The 19,772-nt window shown below is 41.3% G+C and overlaps 1 protein-coding gene across 1 annotated transcript in view; it reads right to left on the bottom strand.

Moving 5' to 3' along the window:
• Positions 1–364: 364 nt before the first annotated feature.
• The window catches only part of MRPL48 (mitochondrial ribosomal protein L48), a 50,752-nt gene continuing 31,344 nt past the window's right edge, over positions 365–19,772 (bottom strand). The window contains exons 5-8 of the mRNA XM_021704639.1: positions 14,023–14,192; positions 4,525–4,627; positions 1,635–1,724; positions 365–668 (exon numbers count right to left, since the gene is read on the bottom strand). Of these exons, the coding sequence (XP_021560314.1) occupies positions 594–668; positions 1,635–1,724; positions 4,525–4,627; positions 14,023–14,192 (438 nt within the window). The 3' untranslated portion in view covers positions 365–593. The remainder of the gene's footprint in view (positions 669–1,634; positions 1,725–4,524; positions 4,628–14,022; positions 14,193–19,772) is intronic.

Here is a 19,772-nt window from a genome sequence, read left to right as displayed (position 1 = left end):
AGAGTTTTTTTCATATACAAAGCCAAAATCTCCATCCCTATGCCTTCTATCCATAGGGGGTTTACTTATGTTATGATCCTCTATTTCGCTAAAAGACTCGATGCCAGCTTGCTTGAAAGGATGAAATCACTCTAATTGGGAATATACTGAAGGGAAACATGCTTCTGTGCTAAAGAGAAAATATAATCCCTTAAAGATACTCCACAGGGGTGCCTGGCTGGCTCAGTGGGTGGAATATGACTCTTGATCTTGGGGTTGTGAGTTCAAGCCCTACAACGGGTGTAGAGATTACTTAAAAATAAAATCTTAAAAAAAAAAAAAAAAAAAGATAATCCACAGGATGGACTGACTTCTCACATGCCCATCAGCTGCAGATTTTTATTAGATGGAGGATGTCTTAGGTTGGCTCAAAGGAAAGTGGTGACAATTGGCAAGCACTTCTCCATACAAGAGAGGAGGCATTCCTGGCTAATAGGGATGGGTAGTTATGATATCTAAAGGTCAGGGTCTTCTGCTTAACTTTGACCACTCAGGAAGATCTTCCGTTTGGCACTCAATATCACCAGTCCTGACATGAAAGGGTCTGCAATGAGCTAGTTCAACTTGGCCAACAGTTCTTCCAGTTCTGGCCGAGCTTTGAACCTGCCCTTGAAGTCTTCTTCAGAGTGCTGGGGAGAAGAAAAAGAAAATAAGGGGAAATTACTGCAGAGCTTTCAGTTATTCAAACATACACAGCATAAAAAAAAAAATCCATCAGCCAGTTCTGTAGAGAATGATTCAGATTCAACTAACTTTTATTGAGTATCTACTATACACCAGACTTGTATTAGGTACCAAGGATTCTGAATCGGACTTTCTCCCTGCCTTAAGTGAACTCAAGAGTCTGGTGAGAGAAGACGGACACATAAGGAATGAATGTCAAATGCTAGGAGTATCTCATTAGAAGCACTTAAAGAGAGAGAATGCCCAAATTCTCCGTCTACAATCGGAAATAACAGACCTAGGGAATGGAATATTTAAATCAGCATTGCCAGCACATTTTCTCCTGTATACAGATCTATGTGAAACCCAAAAAACAAGAAGAGGATTAATAAGCATGGGCTCAGAACAAGGAGAGCTGGATGCAGCAAATGGCATCAGTCTAAAATGACCTGATGGATCTGTGTCACAACAAGGCTTGCCTCGGCAAACGAACCCAAATACTCAGTATTTAGGCTGAGGTTCCTAATGTTTTCCAAGTTTTCTATGCCAAACTTCCTTCTGATTGGCATTCTTTTCCCAGTCAGGCTACAGTCAAGCCTTGAAGATCCAGAAAAGTCCTCTTTAAAGTACATTTCCATATTTGTGTTCTGATTAATTACACTGTATGTACTCTTGAATCATGTTCTTTCTATACACAATTACGGGCTCACCCCTAACCTCGGGATACTGTGATGGAGTTCAACTCCTGTGGTCCATACCCATCAGCACTGATGCACTGGAAGGGCCAGGAAAATGATCACGGTAATACTGGTCTGCACAGCTTTCCTGTTTATTACCCACATTTCTGTCTTGTTTCTAAAGCCAGATGCTCTTATCCATATTTTGAGCACAGGTAGGCCACAAGGGGGGTCTCTTCTCAAACTAGCACCTACCTCCTTCACTGACAATCTGACTCCTTCGGGAAGATTGCTTTGGATTATTTCCAAAAAAATCTCTGCAAATGTAGCATTCAAACCGCTGATCTGCAAAAAGAAAGGAGATGCTCTGAGAGAGGGTAGTGAAAGCCAGGTGATTGGGCAGACATGGCATGGGCTCAAATGTCAGCTTCAGCAGAGCTATAGGGCCTGTGGGTGGAGGATTAACGCACAGAGCTGGTTTCAGAGCCCAGCCTCTACAGGATTTCTCTTGCCATCAGTCAAGGGGTCTGCTTGCCGACATAGTCATGGCCAATATCTGCCCCTGTAGACAACAGATGTCAAAACCGGACCAAGAGGTATTAAGTCCAGGACGACTTTCTGATTCAACTCAGATTTACCCACATAGACCTGACTGGTGTCAGACCCTGTGCAGAGAATCCAGAGGTGAATCAGATGTGTGGTAGAAGGACATGCAGGGGGCTACAGGAACCCACAAGAGAAATCTCTACCTAACTTGGGGGCGGGCAAAGACAGCCTCCAAAAAAGGTAACTTCTAGGTGGAGTCTTGAAGAAAAACAGGAGTAAACTGGGAGAATTCAGCAGTAGTATGGAGGGTTTTCAAGGCAGAGGAAACAATATTCAGTAAAATGTGGATGCATAGCACCATACTACGGAATTAAAACTAGTTCCATGTGTCGCTACAACGAATGGGGTGAGAAGAGGAAAACCAGGAAGAGAATCATAAAAGTATTTAGGCACTAAAGAGTCCAAACTTTATCCTGTGGGCCTGAGTGGCAAGTTAGATCTTTAAGATCTGTATCCCAAATTATTTATTTATTTATTTTTTTAAGATTTTATCTATTTATTTGACAGAGAGAGACACAGCGAGAGAGGGAACACAAGCAGGGGGAGTGGGAGAGGGAGAAGCAGGCTTCCTGCAGAGCAGGAAGTGCCCCCCAAATAATTTATTTCTGATATTTTAAAAACTAGATTGTTAAGTAGTTACTTACTTATTTTTTTTAAGTAGGCTCCGCGCTCAGGGGCGCCTGGGTAGCTCAGTGGGTTAAGAGTCTGCCTTTGGGTCAGGTCATGATCCCAGGGTCCTGGGATCAAGCCCCACCTGGGCAGGCTCCCTGCTCAGCAGGGAGTTTGCTTCTCCCTTTCCCTCTGCCCCTCCCCCCATACGCATGTGCATACACTCTCTCTCAAATAAATAAAATCTTAAAAAAAAAAAAAAAAGTAGGCTCCACACTGTGTGGAGCCAGATGCAGGGCTTAAACTCACAACCCCGAGATCAAGACCCAAACTGAGATCAAGAGCTGAGCCCTTTTTTTTTTTTTTTAAGATTTTATTTATTTATTTGAGAGAGAGAGAATGAGAGAGAGCATGAGAGGGAGGAGGGTCAGAGGGAGAAGCAGACTCCCTGCTGAGCAGGGAGCCCGATGCGGGACTCGATCCTGGGACTCCAGGATCATGACCTGAGCCGAAGGCAGTCGCTCAACCAACTGAGGCACCCAGGTGCCCCAAGAGCTGAGCACTTAACCAACTGAGCCATCCAGGCACCCCAGTACTTAATTATTTTTAAAGTTAGCATAGATTTAAGGTGTTACTACCTTAACATTCCTTTCATTATCTTGCTGATATACTTCTTGAGTGGATCTAAATGGGGTGATGTCCATATGTTAGAATATTATTTGGCAATAAAAAGGAATGAAGCACTGACACGTGCTACAACGTGGATAAACCCTGAAAACACACTAAGTGGAAGAAGCAAGACCTAAAAGGCCATATATTGTACAATTCCATTTAAATGTCCCAAAGAGGTAAAATCACAGAGGCAGAAAGAGATTAGTGGTCGTCAAAAGCTAGGGGAATGGGGGGCGCCTGGGTGGCTCAGTTGGTTGAGCGACTGCCTTCGGCCCAGGTCGTGATTCTGGAGTCCCGGGATCGAGTCCCGCATCGGGCTCCCTGCTCAGCGGGGAGTCTGCTTCTCCCTCTGACCCTCCTGCCTCTCATGCTCTCTGTCTCTCATTCTCTCTCTCTCAAATAAATAAATAAAATCTTTAAAAAAAAAAAAAAAAAAAGCTAGGGGAATGGGGAAAGAGGAGTGACTGTAAATGGGTAGTTTCTTTTTGGGGTGATGAAATTGTCCAAAAATTGATTGTGGTGATGGCTGCACAACTGTGAATATATTAAAACCCATTTAATTGTACACTTGAAAAGAGTAAATTGTATATGAATAAACTCTCGATAAAGCTGTTATAAAAAGGGGTGATATTAAGTGTGAATTTTTAATAACTCTGGGCACCCTCATGGTAATGTGGTTGTCATCCATCTGTCTCTGCAGTAAAACAACAGAAACCACAGCTAGATTTAAAGGTGAAGCCACTGAGGGGTTTTGCTCTCAGCAGGTGCATGAATGGATATCAGAGGACAAAGAAGGGTTAAACATTAGACTCAAAGGTGGGGAGGATTATAGAAAAAGAAAAACATCAGTTCTTCTACAATTAGTTTTATATATGCTGAGTGTAAGACACCTGTGGAATATCCTAGTGGAGAAGTCCAATAAACAAGTGGATATCAGGTTTGAAGCTAAACCAAAAGGTCAGGATTGGAGATGTACATGTAGTGGTTATCAGTATATTATAACCCATCAGGACTAGGAGATATGTGTTAGGGGGTTGTCAGAATATAATGATGGTCATTGAGGCCTGGGAAATGAATGAAATTGCATAGAGGGAAGGTATCACATATGGAGAGATGGAGGGATCAAGAACTAAACCCTAAAGAACATCATCATTCAAGGGGCAGCCAAGAGGAAAAGAAGGGCCTGGTAGAAGGAGAAAAAAGAGGCAGAAAAACCAGGAGAGGCAAGTATGTTTCAAGGTTCTCCCAGAGTACCTACCTGAACCACTCGCTCATGGGTGGTAAGAACTGAGTCCAGGAGCATTTTGCTGCCTTGGTCCTGCAGCCGCAACACCTCCATGGTTTTGGTGGGCATAGCGTAACTGTGGGAAGGAAGAGGGGGCTGTGAAGGAGGCTCCCTTAAGTCAGCAGCGCCACTTCCATCAGGGGAGTCCCTGAGTACAGCCACTTCCTCAATGCAGTAGCTCCTGGAATCTAGGGCTCTTCATCTGCAGCCAGGGGGAAGGAACCAGCTCCTCCTAAACCTTCTCCAGAAGCCTCTAAACTCCCTGAGGGGGCAGACCATGTCTAATGCCTTTCTGCATCCCTAGTTCTTGCCTGACACAACACTGAATAAAATCTGGTGATGAATAACTTATTTGCTGCTACTAAAGAAAAGCCAATTCTAAAAGAATCAGTGTCATCACTTTGGAGGCTAACCTTGGGTATTTCACCTCTTCGTGAGAAATAAGGCATGAAACCCAACTGTTTTCAAAGAGCAAGATTTCTCAACATCAGCACTATTAACATTTTAGACCAAATAATTCTTTGTTTTGGGGGGCTGGCCTATGTATTCCTAAACTCTACCCACAAGATGCCAGTAGTACCCTCCGACGTGGTAACAATAAAAATTATCTCCAGGGGCACCTGGGTGGCTCAGTCGGTTAAGCGTCTGACTTCAGCTCAGGTCATGATCTCAGGGTCCTGGGATTGGCCCTGCCTTGGGTTTTGCACTCACTGGGAAGGCTGCTTTTCCCCCTCCCTCCGCCCCTCCCCCTGCTCATGCTCTCTCTGTCTCTCTGTCAAATAAGTAAATAAAATCTTTAAAAAAAAATTGTCTCGGGTGCCTGGGTGGCTCAGTTGGTTAAGCGACTGCCTTCGGCTCAGGTCATGATCCTGGAGTCCCAGGATCGAGTCCCATGTCAGGCTCCCCGCTCGGTGGGGAGTCTGCTTCTTCCTCTGACCCTTTCCCCTCTCATGCTCTCTCTCACTCTCTCTCTCTCCAATAAATAAATAAAATCTTTAAAAATAAAAAAAAATTGTCTCCAGACACTGTTAAATGTCCCCAGCTTGAGAAATACTGTTGTAGAGACTGTGCTTGCTATGATCAGCTTCATAGCCATGAAAAGAACACTGGATTTGAGGTCAAATCTCAGCCCTGTGTCTTATTAGCAATATTTACTAAGGCAAATTACTTGTCTCTCTGGACCTCAGTTTCTTCCAGAATAAAGAGGATTACAATCTAGGTCTCTATCAATAGACGTGTGAAGATCAGGCATGGTGATGAGATAGGATCGATGGCTACACAGAAATGAGGTACTAGTGCTGTGTTTGTCTTATCAGAAAGTTCACCAAAATGAAGATAAATGAAATAACAACAGTAGAATTCCTGAATTTTCATGTCACACAAAGCTTCATCAATTGATAGCAAGGGCCATGGCCCTCTACGAAATGAATAATGGATATAATGGAAAATGGACTAGAGACACAACAGTCAGTCCTGGATTTAAATATTGGCTCTGCCACTTAATACCTATTCAACCCCGGACAAATTAATTCAGCTTTTGAGTCTCAGATTCTTTAGCTACAAAATGGAGATAATAAGGATAATAATACCTAGTTCATAAGGTTGTTGTAATGATTAAGTGAAATTACATAAGCAATTTGCCTGGCATAATATGCCTACAAATGCCAGTTCCCTTGCTCTTACAAAGAGTAAATGCTAGGGGCGCCTGGGTGGCTCAGTTGTTAAGCGTCTGCCTTCGGCTCAGGTCATGATCCCAGGGTCCTGGGATGGAGCCCCGCATCAGGCTCCCTGCTCCGCGGGAAGCCTGCCTCTCCCCCTCCCACTCTCCCTGCTTGTGTTCCCTCTCTTGCTGTGTCGCTCTCTGTCAAATAAATAAAATCTTAAAAAAAAACACTAAATGCTAGGTATTACAGACTCTTCCAGGTAACCTCCCTAAATAACATTCTTTCCCACTTTCCAGCACAATCTCTGACCTCCTCTTCCAATTCAAATTTGGTAATAACTTCCCTACATAAATAAGGACACATTCACAGACTTGTTATGGAAGAGCAAATAAAATAACTATGTAAAGCTTTCAGGAAAGTAAAAAGCACTCTAAAATGCTATTTTTCTTTCTTGACATTCTGCAGATAAGACTGACTGACTGAAGTGGGAATTGTCCATTCGTGCCACTGAGCATGCATTTTATTCTTCAACACTTACTAGCAAGATGTCTTTGATTTGTTCATTCACTCATTCATTCATTCATTCATTCATTCATTCAACAAACATTTACTGAAAGCCTGTTCTGTCCTAGGCATGCTGGTGGGCAATATGCAGCCTGTGCTTTAAAGGAGCCCGCTAAGAGTGTTTTGGAGAGACAAACATCTTCACTACAGTAAGACAAAGGCAATAATAGGCATGTACTGAATATTACAGGGACAAGAGAGAGAAAGGGGGCTCAGAGAAGACTTCACAGGCAAGATAGGCTTTTATCAAGATGTTAAAAATAAACATATAGGTGTTTGCCTGGAGAGCATTCCAAAAAGTGAAGCAGATCTACAAAGGCACGAGAGGCCCTCAAAGAGAACTAACAGAAAAGCCAGACATAGTTTGATAAAGAATACTGGGAACTCTGTTCATTTCAAAGTAGAATAGGCCTTTGAGTAGTTAAGAATATAGGTAAATTTTCTTTAGTGTCTACACTTTTCTGTACTTTACAAATTTTCTGCAATAAACATTACTTGGATGATTAGACAGGAAAAACAGAAGGGAAGAAATGAAATAACTCAGTGTCAAAAGTCAATCTAAAATGACAAAATAATGCTACCTTCGGGAAGTACTACCTGGGACAGGACACAAGGGAGACTGCTGGCGTGCTAGGGAACTTAAAATCTGTGGACGCTAGTAAATATAAATCATACCTCCATTTTACTTTTTTTTAAGATTTATTTATTTTTGAAAGAGAGAGACAGAGACCAAGCATGCATTTGCATGAGTGGGGGCCGGGAAGGGCAGAGGGAGAGGGGGAGGGAGAGAGGGAGAGAGAGCCTCATGCAGACTCCCTGGCTGAGCCCTGAGCACGGATTCCCATGCAGGGCACCATATCACGACCCCAGACCACGATCTGAGCCGAAATCAAGAGTGGGAGGCTTAACCGACTGAGCCACCCAGGCACCCCTGTACCTCCATTTTAAACAATATAAGTGGACTTCAAGAAAAAGGAAAAAAAAAAAAAAGAGTAGCCTTACAGAGAGTGATGCTGAGCGATGCTTTTATTCTCCACAAAGCACAGGGGCTAGATCAGCTTCAGGCTGGGAAGCTGCTCCCAGATGAGTAAGATCTCCATCTCCAGGCAGCTGCTCAGCAAGGGAGGCAGGCAAATTAAGAGACCTGCAGGATAGGCTTCTTCCTCTCCCCTCCTGGGTGAGCTGCAGCTGCAGCAGTGCAGACCGTTTACAGAACAAAAGCCAGCACACCGCTCCCCTGCCCAATTCCATCTCAAGGTCAGAGCCCTACCCTGCCACTCCCAGAGGAAAAATGGATCATGATGAAATGAAAATCAGAAGAAAAGAAAATCATTTCATCTCTGAAAAGCTGGGCAGCGAGAATGCCTAACAATACGATGGTCTGAAAACCTCAATCAATGCAGGGCAGTGAGTTGCTGAAAATGAACATCTCTTTAGGCTTTGTGCTATTTGGAGCAAAGAGCAGAGAAGAGGCAAAAAGCAGCACATCATTCATTCTGCTGTTCTAGGAATCATGTCCATGACTATTGGAACTCAATCCAAGTCAGTGAATATTTATTCAGTGCTTACTATGTGTCAGGTACTGGGCAAGGTCTCAGGATTAAACTGTTAATGAAGACAGAAACAGTCCTTGCCTTATAGATCTTAGAGTCTAAGAAGGAAGACCACTAATCGTCAAGTAATTACGAGGGCAAGGAATGAGCGCTATGAAAGGGAAATTATATAATCTTTACTTCTCCTCAATATATAACATAAAGACCTAATTTAATGAGGTCCTCTGAAGAACTGACATCCAATATGAAGCCTAAGAAAAAAGCAGGGGTTAGTTATGTAAAGGGGAAAGAGTATTCTAAGCTTTAGAGAGCAAGCATATGCATAGGTCCTGAGGTGGAAAGGGATAAGCCCCACTTTAACTGTAGGGAGAGGAAGAGGGAAAGGGAAATATGAGTTAAGGCAAGAGAAGCAAGCCCAGGCCATCAGGCACCTAGCAAGCCATGTGAGGAACTTTAACTCTGATCCTAAAGGAATGGGAAGCCATAGAAGGATTTTAAGGCATGGTAGTAACCTGATCGTATTTCCATTCTAGAAAGATCACACCGAAAGCTGTGTGGAGAACCAATTACGGGGAATTGAGAATTTGAAAAATAGTGAGTTCAAATCCAGACCTTGCCATTTATTAGATGTATGACCATAGGCAAGCTTCTATTATATTAATAACAATTGGGGCACCCGGGTGGCTCAGTCGTTAAGTGTCTGCCTTCGGCTCGGGTCATGATCCCAGGGTCCTGGGATCAAGCCCCGCATCAGGCTCCCTGCTCAGTGGGAAGCCTGCTTCTCCCTCTCCCACTCCCCCTGCTTGTGTTCCCTCTCTCACTGTGTCTCTCTCTCTCAAATAAATAAAATCTTTAAAAACAAAAACAAACAAAAAAAACAGCACCTTTTAAGAAGTCCTTTTGAAACTTCAAAGCACTATTCCAGGGAGCTGACCTACTGGAGGCATGATAACATTCTGTAAATGACATTTAATGCCTCTTTGCCACCACAAAAGCTACCCCTAACCCCTGCCAGCTAAAAACAAAAACAAAAACAAAAAAACTTCTCATTAATTATTAATAACAATATAATTTACAGGGCGTTTGCAATGTTCCAGTCTCTCTGCTAAGTGCTATCATATACTATCTTGTTTAATTTTCAGAACTTAAAGGAATAAGAAAATGATCATCCCCATTATATAGATGAGGAAACTGAGGTTCAGAATTTACCAAGGTCATGCTGCCACTAGCTGGTAGAACTAGAATTTGAACATAGGCAGTTTGATTCCAGAGCCTGTACTCATAACCATTTGTTATGGTCCATAGACAAGTTGCTGGTGAACAAACTGCTTGTTATCAGTCCGAGACAAGGTAAGAAGCAGGCAACAGTCACTAAACATGCTATTTAATTCAGCAGACATTTTTTTTCAATAGTGAGACTTTTTTGATGAAGGGAGCAAAGCACTAATGTACTTTTGGCATAAGCTTCTGATATCTTTGCAGAGTGGCACTTTGAGGAAGCATCGCTCTAAATTATTATGCTATTCAGCCTCCTTGAACTGACATTGCACTTTATCCTTCACTTACCACCTTGCACATTATGCTGTATACACACACACACACTCCCTGAAATCAGGGACATTCTCCTTAGTCTCCTCCAGTCAGGATGTCTATCTAGTACAATATCTACCACATAGCAGGAAAAGGCTCAATCAGTAGTTTTTTAATTGATTTTAATTAAAGCACTTTCATTAAACTTTAGGAAATGCATCCCATGTATACCACACAATTGGATCATGCAGTCATATTCAAGAGCCTGTCATTCTTTCAACAATGGCTTAATGTCCCCCATGTGGCAGGTCTTGCGTTAGATGCTAAAGAAATAAAAAAAAAAAAAAAAAAGAACACAGTTCCCACTAGTCAGTGGGGAGGGGAGCTGACACATGAATAGATTATTATAGCCCAGAGCACTAAGTGACATGATAGAAGTGTGTGTCAAGTGCTGAAAGAGCAACCAACTCTCTGGGGCATCACAAAAAGATAAAGCACATCTTTCGTCCTAAAACAACTGAAGTACTATCAGCTGTGAGAGCTAAAGTCACAGCTTATTATCCAATCTTCTAGACAGCATGTTTAGCACAGTTACACTAAGTTATAAAGGTTTAAAAGTTCAAATTTCACTTACGGACTTAAAATAAGACCCCCTATAATTAAAAATCCTGGAGTCAGGCAGAAATGGGTTAAATCTAGGCCACTTACTGGTTCTGTGACTTTTGGGCTTTCTGAGCCTTGGTTTCCTCATCTGTAAAATGGGAACATACTACTATCTAATCAGTAAGAAAGTATAAATCTTGCCATATTCACATACTGTGCCATGTATTACCTTGCCACAATGACAAACCACCCAAATGATTATTTATTAAATATTTTTCTTTAAATCAATTCACTTAAAAAGTTAATTAAAAAAAAACTTTTTGTAGAGCAATTGGAATTCATGTTGCTGATGAGAAAGAAAACGGTATATATAGCCACTTTGGAAAACAGTTTGGCAGGTTCTTAGATTTTATTTTTTATTATTTATTTGAGAGAGAGAGAATGAGAGAGCACATGAGAGGGGGAGGGTCAGAGGGAGAGAAGCAGGCTCCCCGCCGAGCAGGAAGCCTGATGCGGGACTCGATCCCGGGAGTCCAGGATCATGACCTGAGCCGAAGGCAGTCGCTTAACCAACTGAGCCACCCAGGTGCCCAGTTTGGCAGGTTCTTATAAATTTAAAAATCCACTGCACTTACCATTCGACCCAGCAATTACATAGAGAAATGAAAACTTATGTTCTCACAAAAACCTGTACATGTTTATAGTGGCTTTATTTATAACTGCCAAAAACTGGAAATAACACAAATGGCCTTCAACCATTGAACAGATAAACAAACATACATCCATTCAATGAAATGCTAATCAGCAAGGAAAAGGAACAAACTACTTGATACAGGCAACAAAAGAAATGAGTCTCAAATATATTATCCAAGTGAAAGAAGCCAGACTCAAAAGGAAAAATACTGTATAACTCCACTTACATCGCGTTCTGGAAAAGGCAAAACTATAGGGACAGAAAACAGATCTGTTTGTGAGGGACTGGGGGTAGGGGAGGGATTAACTACAAAGGCAGGAGGGAACTTCTTGGGATAATGTAAAGTTCTATATCTTGAGTATGATGGTATTTACTGTGTGCATTTGTGAAAACGCACAGAAAATTGTTCACTAAAAGGGTGAATTTTAATAAAGGTAAATTGTATCTCAATAAGCCTGACTTTATATCACCAGTATCAGCTGCCATCAAGAGAAATCTTTTTTAAAAAGTACAGTGGGGGTGCCTGGATGGCTGTCAGTAGAACACACGACTCTTGATCTCAGGGTTGTGAGTTCAAGCCCCACGTTGGGCCTAGAGCTTACTTAAAGAAAAAAAAAAAAAGTACAATGAAAAGAAAACAAAGTAATGTTGTAAAATTCTAGCTAGAGCCAAAGACTCTGAGTCTCAGGTCCCTTCTCTGTTATGAAGATTAGGAAGTGCTAGAGTGGCATTACCACAACCACACAAAGAATTTCTCCTTGACATAATTAGGTTGAATGAGAGTTAAAAAGGGAAGAAATTTCTCACCATGTGATTTAATGTTATTTAAAGCAAACTACAGGGCATCCCACACTTTCTGAAACACTGAGATAAGATATATAAAGTGCCTGGCCTGGAGTAGCTAGCCAGGAAGTGTTAGTTCTCCTCCCCTACAGTTTTCCAGCAAATCCAAAGAGTAAATGAAAAGCAGAGCAGGCAAAGAAACCCTAAATAAATGGGGAGATATGCCTTGTTAATGGATCAGGGGAATCAAAATCGATGTCAATTCTCTTCAAATTGACCTACAGACTGAACATAATCCTAATAAAATTCCATCAGGTTCCTTTATGTAGAAATCAAAAAACTAATTCTAAAATTTTTATAGAAAGCCAAAGGACCTAGAATAGCCAAAATAATTTTGCTAAAAAAAAAAAACGAACAAAGTTGTAGTTTCAGTAATCAAGCTATAGTAATCAAGACACTTGGTATATGGTATCAGCATTGATACCTGAATCACCACAATAGAATAGAGTCCAGAAATAGACCCACATATACATGGTTAACTGACTTTCAAAAAGTGCTAAGACAATTTGATAAAGATAGAAAATATTCTCAATAAATGAATATAAATGGAACAACTGGATATTTATAAGAAGAAAAAAAAGAAAAGAAAGAACTTTGACCCATATCTCACACCATATACAAAAACCGCCCCCCAAAGTCAAAAATGGATCATGGACCTAAAGGTAAAACTTAAAACTATAGAACTTCTAGAAGAAAACACAGAAGAATATCTTTGTGATCTTGAGTTAGACAAAGTTTTCTTAGATAGAACACCAAAAGTATGAACGATAAAAGAAAAAATTGATAAACTGAACTTCATCAAACTTAAAAAAGTCTGCCCTCCAAAGGACTCAGCTAAGAAGATGACAAGGTAAGTCAAAGACAGGGAGAAAATATTTGCAAAAGACATACAGAAAAAAAAACTGGTATCCAAAAATAGAAAAAGAATTTTCATAATTCAATAATAAGAAAACAAACAACCCAATTTTAAAAATGGACAAAAGACTTGGACATGTCATCAAAGCAGATATACAGAAGGCAAATAAGCATATGAAAAGATGTTCAAAATCATTATTTACTAGGGAAATGAAAATTAAAAACTACGAGATACCACTGTATATCTATTAGAATAACTTTAGAAAAAAAACTGACAATATCAAATGCTGACCAGGAAAAGGAGTTACTTTAACTCTCATACACTGTTGGTGGGAAAACAAAATGGCGCAACCACTTTGGAAAACAGATGTCAGGGGTTTTTTTTGTTTTTTTTTTATTTTATTTTATTTATTTATTTTGACAGAGACACAGTGAGAGAGGGAACACAAGCAGAGGGAGTGGGAGAGGGAGAAGCAGGCTTCCCGCTGAGCAGGGAGCCTGATGTGGGGCTCGATCCCAGAACCCTGGGATCATGACCTGAGCCGGAGGCAGACGCTTAACGACTGAGCCACCCAGGCGCCCCAGATGTCAGTTTTTTATAAAGTTAAACATACAGTCACCATACAACCCCCAAATCCCAGGCTTAGGTAGCTATCCAGGAGAAAAGATATATGCCCCACAAAACATACATGAGAATGCTTATGACAGCTTTATTCATAATCACCAATAAACTGGAAGCAATGCAGATGTATATCAACTGCTGAATGGATAAGCCAATTAAGGTCCATCACTTAATGGAATACTACTCAGCAATAAAATATTTCCAAAAACATGGAAGAATCTTAAACACATTATGTTAAGTGAAAGAGGTCAGACACAAAAAGCTACACACTGTATGATTCCATTTACATGATGTTCTGGAGACTTAAAACAACAGGACAGAAAATCAATTGTTGGTTGCCAGGGATTATGACTACACCTGGGCACTGGGGAAATTTTGGAGTTAGTGTAACTGTTCTATATTCTGATTGTGGTAAACTATATGCCTAAAAACGGTGAATTTTACTAAATGTAAATTATGTCTCAAAACCTCATTTAACAACAATGACAAAGCAGAGCATGCTATTCACACCAAGAACATCCCATGCAAAGGCATCCTTCATACCTTTCCTCAACTTTAATGGACAGATGGTTGCAGAGGTTGTGAACATATTGGGCATAACTCTCTGCCACGGCCATGTCGTATGCAGTCAAGTGAATGTTTAAAATCCCATATTCATAATCTGTCCCCAAATTAATGGGTCTCACTTCCACTTTTCCCTTCTTCTTCTTGGGCTGAACAGAAAACAAAAGGAGAAAGAAAATAAATCAAAGTGTTATTACAAAAAAATTCTAATCATCCCATCTTGATATCAAAGAAATCAGTCTTTCAAATCAATTTGTTTACCATTTTTCTCTTAGGTTACCTTACCTTCAAACTGAAGTTCCCCTGGGAAGGAATGGGTAGCTTCCCTTGCCATTCTGGGCTGTGACATCAGCCAACAAAAGGAGAGGGAATATTGCTGGCATTACTTTAAGACAAATACAAGTGACTATCTTCTGCAATTAACTTGTTACGAGACTCAGCCCCCTCCCTGGCCCTCACCTTCCCAATCTTCAAATTGGTGGGGTTATGCCAGATAACAGATTCTTTTTTTTTTTTTAAAGATTTTATTTATTTACTTGACAGAGAGAGAGACAGCGAGAAAGGGAACACAAGCAGGGGGAGTGGGAGAGGGAGAAGCAGGCTTCCCGCAGAGGAGGGAGGCCAATGTGGGGCTTGATCCCAGGACCCTGAGATCATGACCCAAGCCGAAGGCAGTCGCTTAACTGACTGAGCTACCCAGGTGCCCCTAGATAACAGATTCTTAATCTAGAACCCAGTGAGGGATTTCAAGTGGTCTATCAACCCCAAAATTTATATGCAAAATTTTACATGCGTGCGTACTTTTCTGAAAGAATTCTTAGCTTTCATCAGTATCTTAAATCAATTGCAAGGAAACTCAGCATTAGATCTCTTCCAGCCCTCCTAGCTTAGAAATTCTGCAATTATTTAGTCTTCCTTTTAAGAATTGAGAGGTAGAGAGAATGCACGTGAATAATATTATGTAGAAATCAAGCCTAGACCTGGAACGAAAATCTGTATATTGTCTCTCTCTCTCAAATAAATAAAGAAACCTTTAAAAAAAAAAAAAAAAAGAACTGAGAGATAGACAAATTATTTCTACTTTACCCTTTTGTATTATTTCACTACATATCAACCTGTGCAGGCTGCAGTAAAAAGTTAAAAATGAGGCCTGGGAAAATAAATATTTAACCTAACATAGATAAGGATCAAGAAAGTTTCTCAACTGGAAATAATCTAACCTAACTCCCATCTAGAGGAGGGACTTACATGTCCCCCAGAGTGACACAGCCAGTCAAGACAGATCCTAGGAACTAAAACCCAGACCTTCTAACCCCCAATGCAGGGGATTTTTCCACTGTAGCCTCTGCATTGCTAATTTTTTTATAGCCTTTATAGTTTCTGGATTTCTTATCTTTATGATGAAGATCTTACCCACTCTTTTATTACGTAGTCTCTTATAGTTTCTCATTGCTAAAGTTCTTAACAGTGGTGGCCACCCCAGGGTCCTAGACTTTGCTATGAGTGAGAAGCCAACCTCTAGAGACCAACTGTCAAAGAACAGGGGCTTGGCTCTCTCTTTTTCAGAGCATACCACACTCGTGGCCAAATGCAGATTTCTCATCAAGACATTTAGCACTGCAGTCAAAGCTGTGAAGAATGCTAACGTTGGAATGCAATGGGGAGCTGCTAAAATTTTCCAGCAGAGAAGGGAGGAGCTTCTCTAAAGCCTTTAGGAGGCTTTTATAACCAGGGAAAATGCCAAGGCTCTTCAAAGGTGTCGCTTTAGGGGAACAAAACAAAACAAACTGATTCTAGTATCCCTCTTGGCATCTCACTTGCTTTTCTGTGTCAGCCTAGCCATGCCTGGACCTCCCCACATTATCAGGAGCCCATTGTGACATTATGTTTCAGTTCTGAGCCAGGGCCAGCATAGCCAGCAAGAGCTTGACTGCATATAGTATCAGTCACCGGTTCCTATAATTTTACCTGTACAAGCTTTCTCATACCCGTCCCCTCCTTTCTATCCCCACTGTCTGAGTTCATGCCCTTATAACCACCATGGGGAGCTATTCAAGATATCTGTGCAAAGCATGTACATGACTAGGGTTGTGTTTGGGGAAGGCCACCTTGACTGCACATGGAGGAGAGTCAGGCAGGAAGAGAAGGGAAGCTAGGAGAAAGGTGGCGGGGACGATGGACTACTGTCCACCATCAAACTTTGGCACTCCTGTGACTGACCTGGATTCAGTGTGTGATGGCCCAGGGTGGCCATTCTTAGATCCCTGTAGGACTGCACTATGATCCCCCAAATAGGCCATGGGATAAATTACTAAACCACTTTTGTAAAGAAATGTCCATATTATTATCCCTACTTTACAGAGAGAAAACTGAGGTCCTCTGAAAGCACATTACTTGCCCAGGGTTACTGGGAAACTTTGCTGGGAAAGAGCAGAGAAAGGAGTCAGATTAGACTCACAGGCTGCTATAACTGCAAGGGTTCCTAGAGATAATACAGTCTTTCCTTCTTTCCCTCCCTAATTTTACCCAAGGGGAAAGTTGAGACCCAAAAGGAGGAAGTGACTTGTTTATGGTCACAATAGTAAGGAAATGGCAAAGGTAACCACTTTATGTCTAGCTATGGCTGGAAGCTGGGTCTGTGGCCCCAAGCCCAGGCTCTCTCTTCTAGATTCTACAGAAGTGATAATGTCTGCCTATCACTAAGATGGCATTCTCCAGGGTGGGAAAATTGGGAAGGACAGTATCATCCTAATCTTCAAGTGAAAAGGCAGATATGCCTGCAGCATATTTAGCTTCCAGAAATTCTGGTGATGAAAATTTAAAAATTGACACCCGAGGACCTGAATGATTTGGTGATGGTACTCCGAACAGTCCGTAATGAGCTATAAGGTGCAAAGAAATCAAGTGACTATGTTTATAACTCAATGTGGCACACTCAAGAGACATCACTAGACAGAAGGCCTGGCCCTGACTGGGATGACCAAGAGGCACAGCCTGGTACTGCACAAAGCACTATACTTAGATGGAAGCCAAAGAAAAGCCAGATTTAAAGCCTGTCTGCTTAGTCACTAAATGACATTGAATGACCTCTCTATGTGTCAGTTTCTTCCCCTTTAACACCTAAAGTTCTTGTTAAGCTTGAAACGGTAATTTATATGAAATGGAAATAGCATAGACATCAGATGGATTCTGACCACCCTTGGTTCAAATGTCGGCTCTGGAAATTACTAGCCATTTAGGCAAGTCATTTAATCTCTCTGAGTCTTAGAGTCCTCAAACAGGGTCTTTAATAACTAGGATATCTGAGGATTAAATAAAATATACCATTTATAATATTATAAAATGAAATAATGCTTTTTTTTTTTACTTTCTTTTTTATTAAGTTTTTTTATTTCAATTCCAATACAGTTAACATACAGTGTAATACTAGTTTCAGGTATACAGTCTAGTGATTCAACAATTCTAAACATTACTCAGTGCTCATTGTGATAAGTGTACTATAATACTTTAAAATGGAATAATGCCAGGGTCGCCTAGGTGGCTCAGTCATTCAGCGTCTGCCTTCGGCTCAGGTCGTGATCTCAGGGTCCTGGGATCAAGCCCCGCATCGGGCTCCCTGACTGCTTCTCCCTCTCCCACTCCCCCTGCTTGTGTTCCCTCTCTCACTGTGTCTCTCTGTCAAATAAGTAAAATCTTAAAAAAAAAAAAAAAAAAGAATAATGCCTTTAAAGCCTGGCACATAGTAGTTACGGCATCTGGTATATAGCAGTCACTCAATAAATGGTAACTTTAAAAAAAAAAAGGGTTGAGGGGCACCTGGGTGGCTCAGTCAGTTAAGCGGCTGCCTTCAGCTCAGGTCATGATCCCAGGATCCTGGGATCGAGCCCCGCATGGGGCTCCCTGCTCGGCGGAGAGCCTGCTTCTCCCTCTCCCTCTGTCTGCCGCTCTGCCTACTTGTGCTCTCTATCTCTGTTAAATAAATTAATAAAAATATTTAAAAAAAAAAAAGGGTTGAGTAATGTACACAAATAGGACAGTATTACCATAAATTGGAGGTAATCATGCTCCTGGTATCCTATTGTCATGCTTTACAGAATGAAACATTTATGCAAAGTGCTGATTCAACCACTCAGGAAAGACACCAAAGAAACAGTCCCAGGCCTCAAGGAATTTACAGTTCAGAGAGAGAGGAGACGCACATGAAAAAACAAATTGCAATTTAATCATAAAGAGCAGTCCACCTCCCATGGCAAGTTCAATGCAAACTACCTCGCTGCACCACGCTGATTAACTCCCTAGGGGGAACCCAAGAGCAACCACCTCAGGTGGGTACAGTAGAAAGGGCAGTAAGCAGAGACACTTTAAGGATATATAGTCGTTACTTAATACATAGTATCTTTTAAAAAGGGTTGATCTAGACCTCCCTACTTCTCAGTTCCATGGTCCCTCATCCCCTAGTACCCACTTTAAACTCCAGGATTAAAAGACTGCTAAAAGTTTCCCAATTGCATCTCCAGGGTCAGTGTCTCCCCACCTTCACCCAGAAGGTTCCCCCTCTTTGCAGAGCCTTTGACTCTTCATCCCACATGCTTAATGTGAGCAACTCCTATTTATTTTTAAGACTCAGCTCATGCTCATACAGGAATCCTTCCCTGATTTTTCAGGCTGAGTTAGGTACCACTCTTCTGTGTTCCCATAGCAAATCCTCCCCCAGATACACCACTCTAAATCACATGTATGCATTTATTCAACAAATACTGACTGCTGTGATGAGCAAAACCAGGGTCAGGATTAGGGATATGATAGGAAAGAAGACAGCCATTGTCTCTGCTCACTAATGTTTACAGTCTATCAGGAAAGGCCTATACAGAACAAGTAATTATAAGGAGATGGCATGTTTTGAGGGAGGAAAATAGAATACTATGGAATTGTGAAAAACAGACTAATGCTATCATCATCATCACCACCTATGGGCTCTGTGTTTCAGACACTGCTAAGTTCCTAAAATTCTCTTATTTAACTTACTTCTCACAACAACACTGGGAAATATAATTCCTATATAAAGCCAAGGAAACTGTGGCTTGGAAAAATTAAGGAAGGTACCCAAGGACACACAACTAGTAATCATCAGAGCTGAATCTTTAATTCAGGTGTGCCTAATTCCAAAACATTTCTCTTAACCTCTGTCTTTCCTTTTAAGGAAAGTGTGCAGAACCTGCCAGTTTCCTCAATATATATTCCCCCTTTCTCCTTTAATAACATAACTGCTGAAATGCAACTATGGATGGCAAACTTTATTCATGAAAGAATCATTAAAGAAATCAAAGTAAAAGGGGCCTGGATGGCTCAGATGGTTAAGCGTCTGCCTTCGGCTCAGGTCATGATCCCAGCGTCCTGGGATCGAGTCCCGCATCGGGCCCCCCGCTCCTTGGGAGCCTGCTTCTCCCTCTGCCTCTCTCTCTCTGTCTCTCATGAATAAATAAATAAAATCTTTAAAAAAATAAAATAAAAAGAAATAAAAGTAAAAAAATAACAGAACTGCTGCATTGTAGCTGGGTATATAACCATTCATAATAAAAAATTACATTTCCCAAGCAGTCTTGCAGCTAGGTATGGTTATGTGACTAAGTTCTGGCCAGTGGGATAAGAGCTTATGCACACTACTTTCCCTTTCTCCATCCTGCTTGATGGAATGTGGACATGGTGGCTGAAGAGGGAGCAGCCATCTC

This window comes from Neomonachus schauinslandi, chromosome 11 (genome assembly GCF_002201575.2).
Source record: "Neomonachus schauinslandi chromosome 11, ASM220157v2, whole genome shotgun sequence".
Classification (NCBI taxonomy): Eukaryota; Metazoa; Chordata; class Mammalia; order Carnivora; family Phocidae; genus Neomonachus; species Neomonachus schauinslandi.
This window is presented reverse-complemented; position numbering and strand designations above follow the sequence as displayed.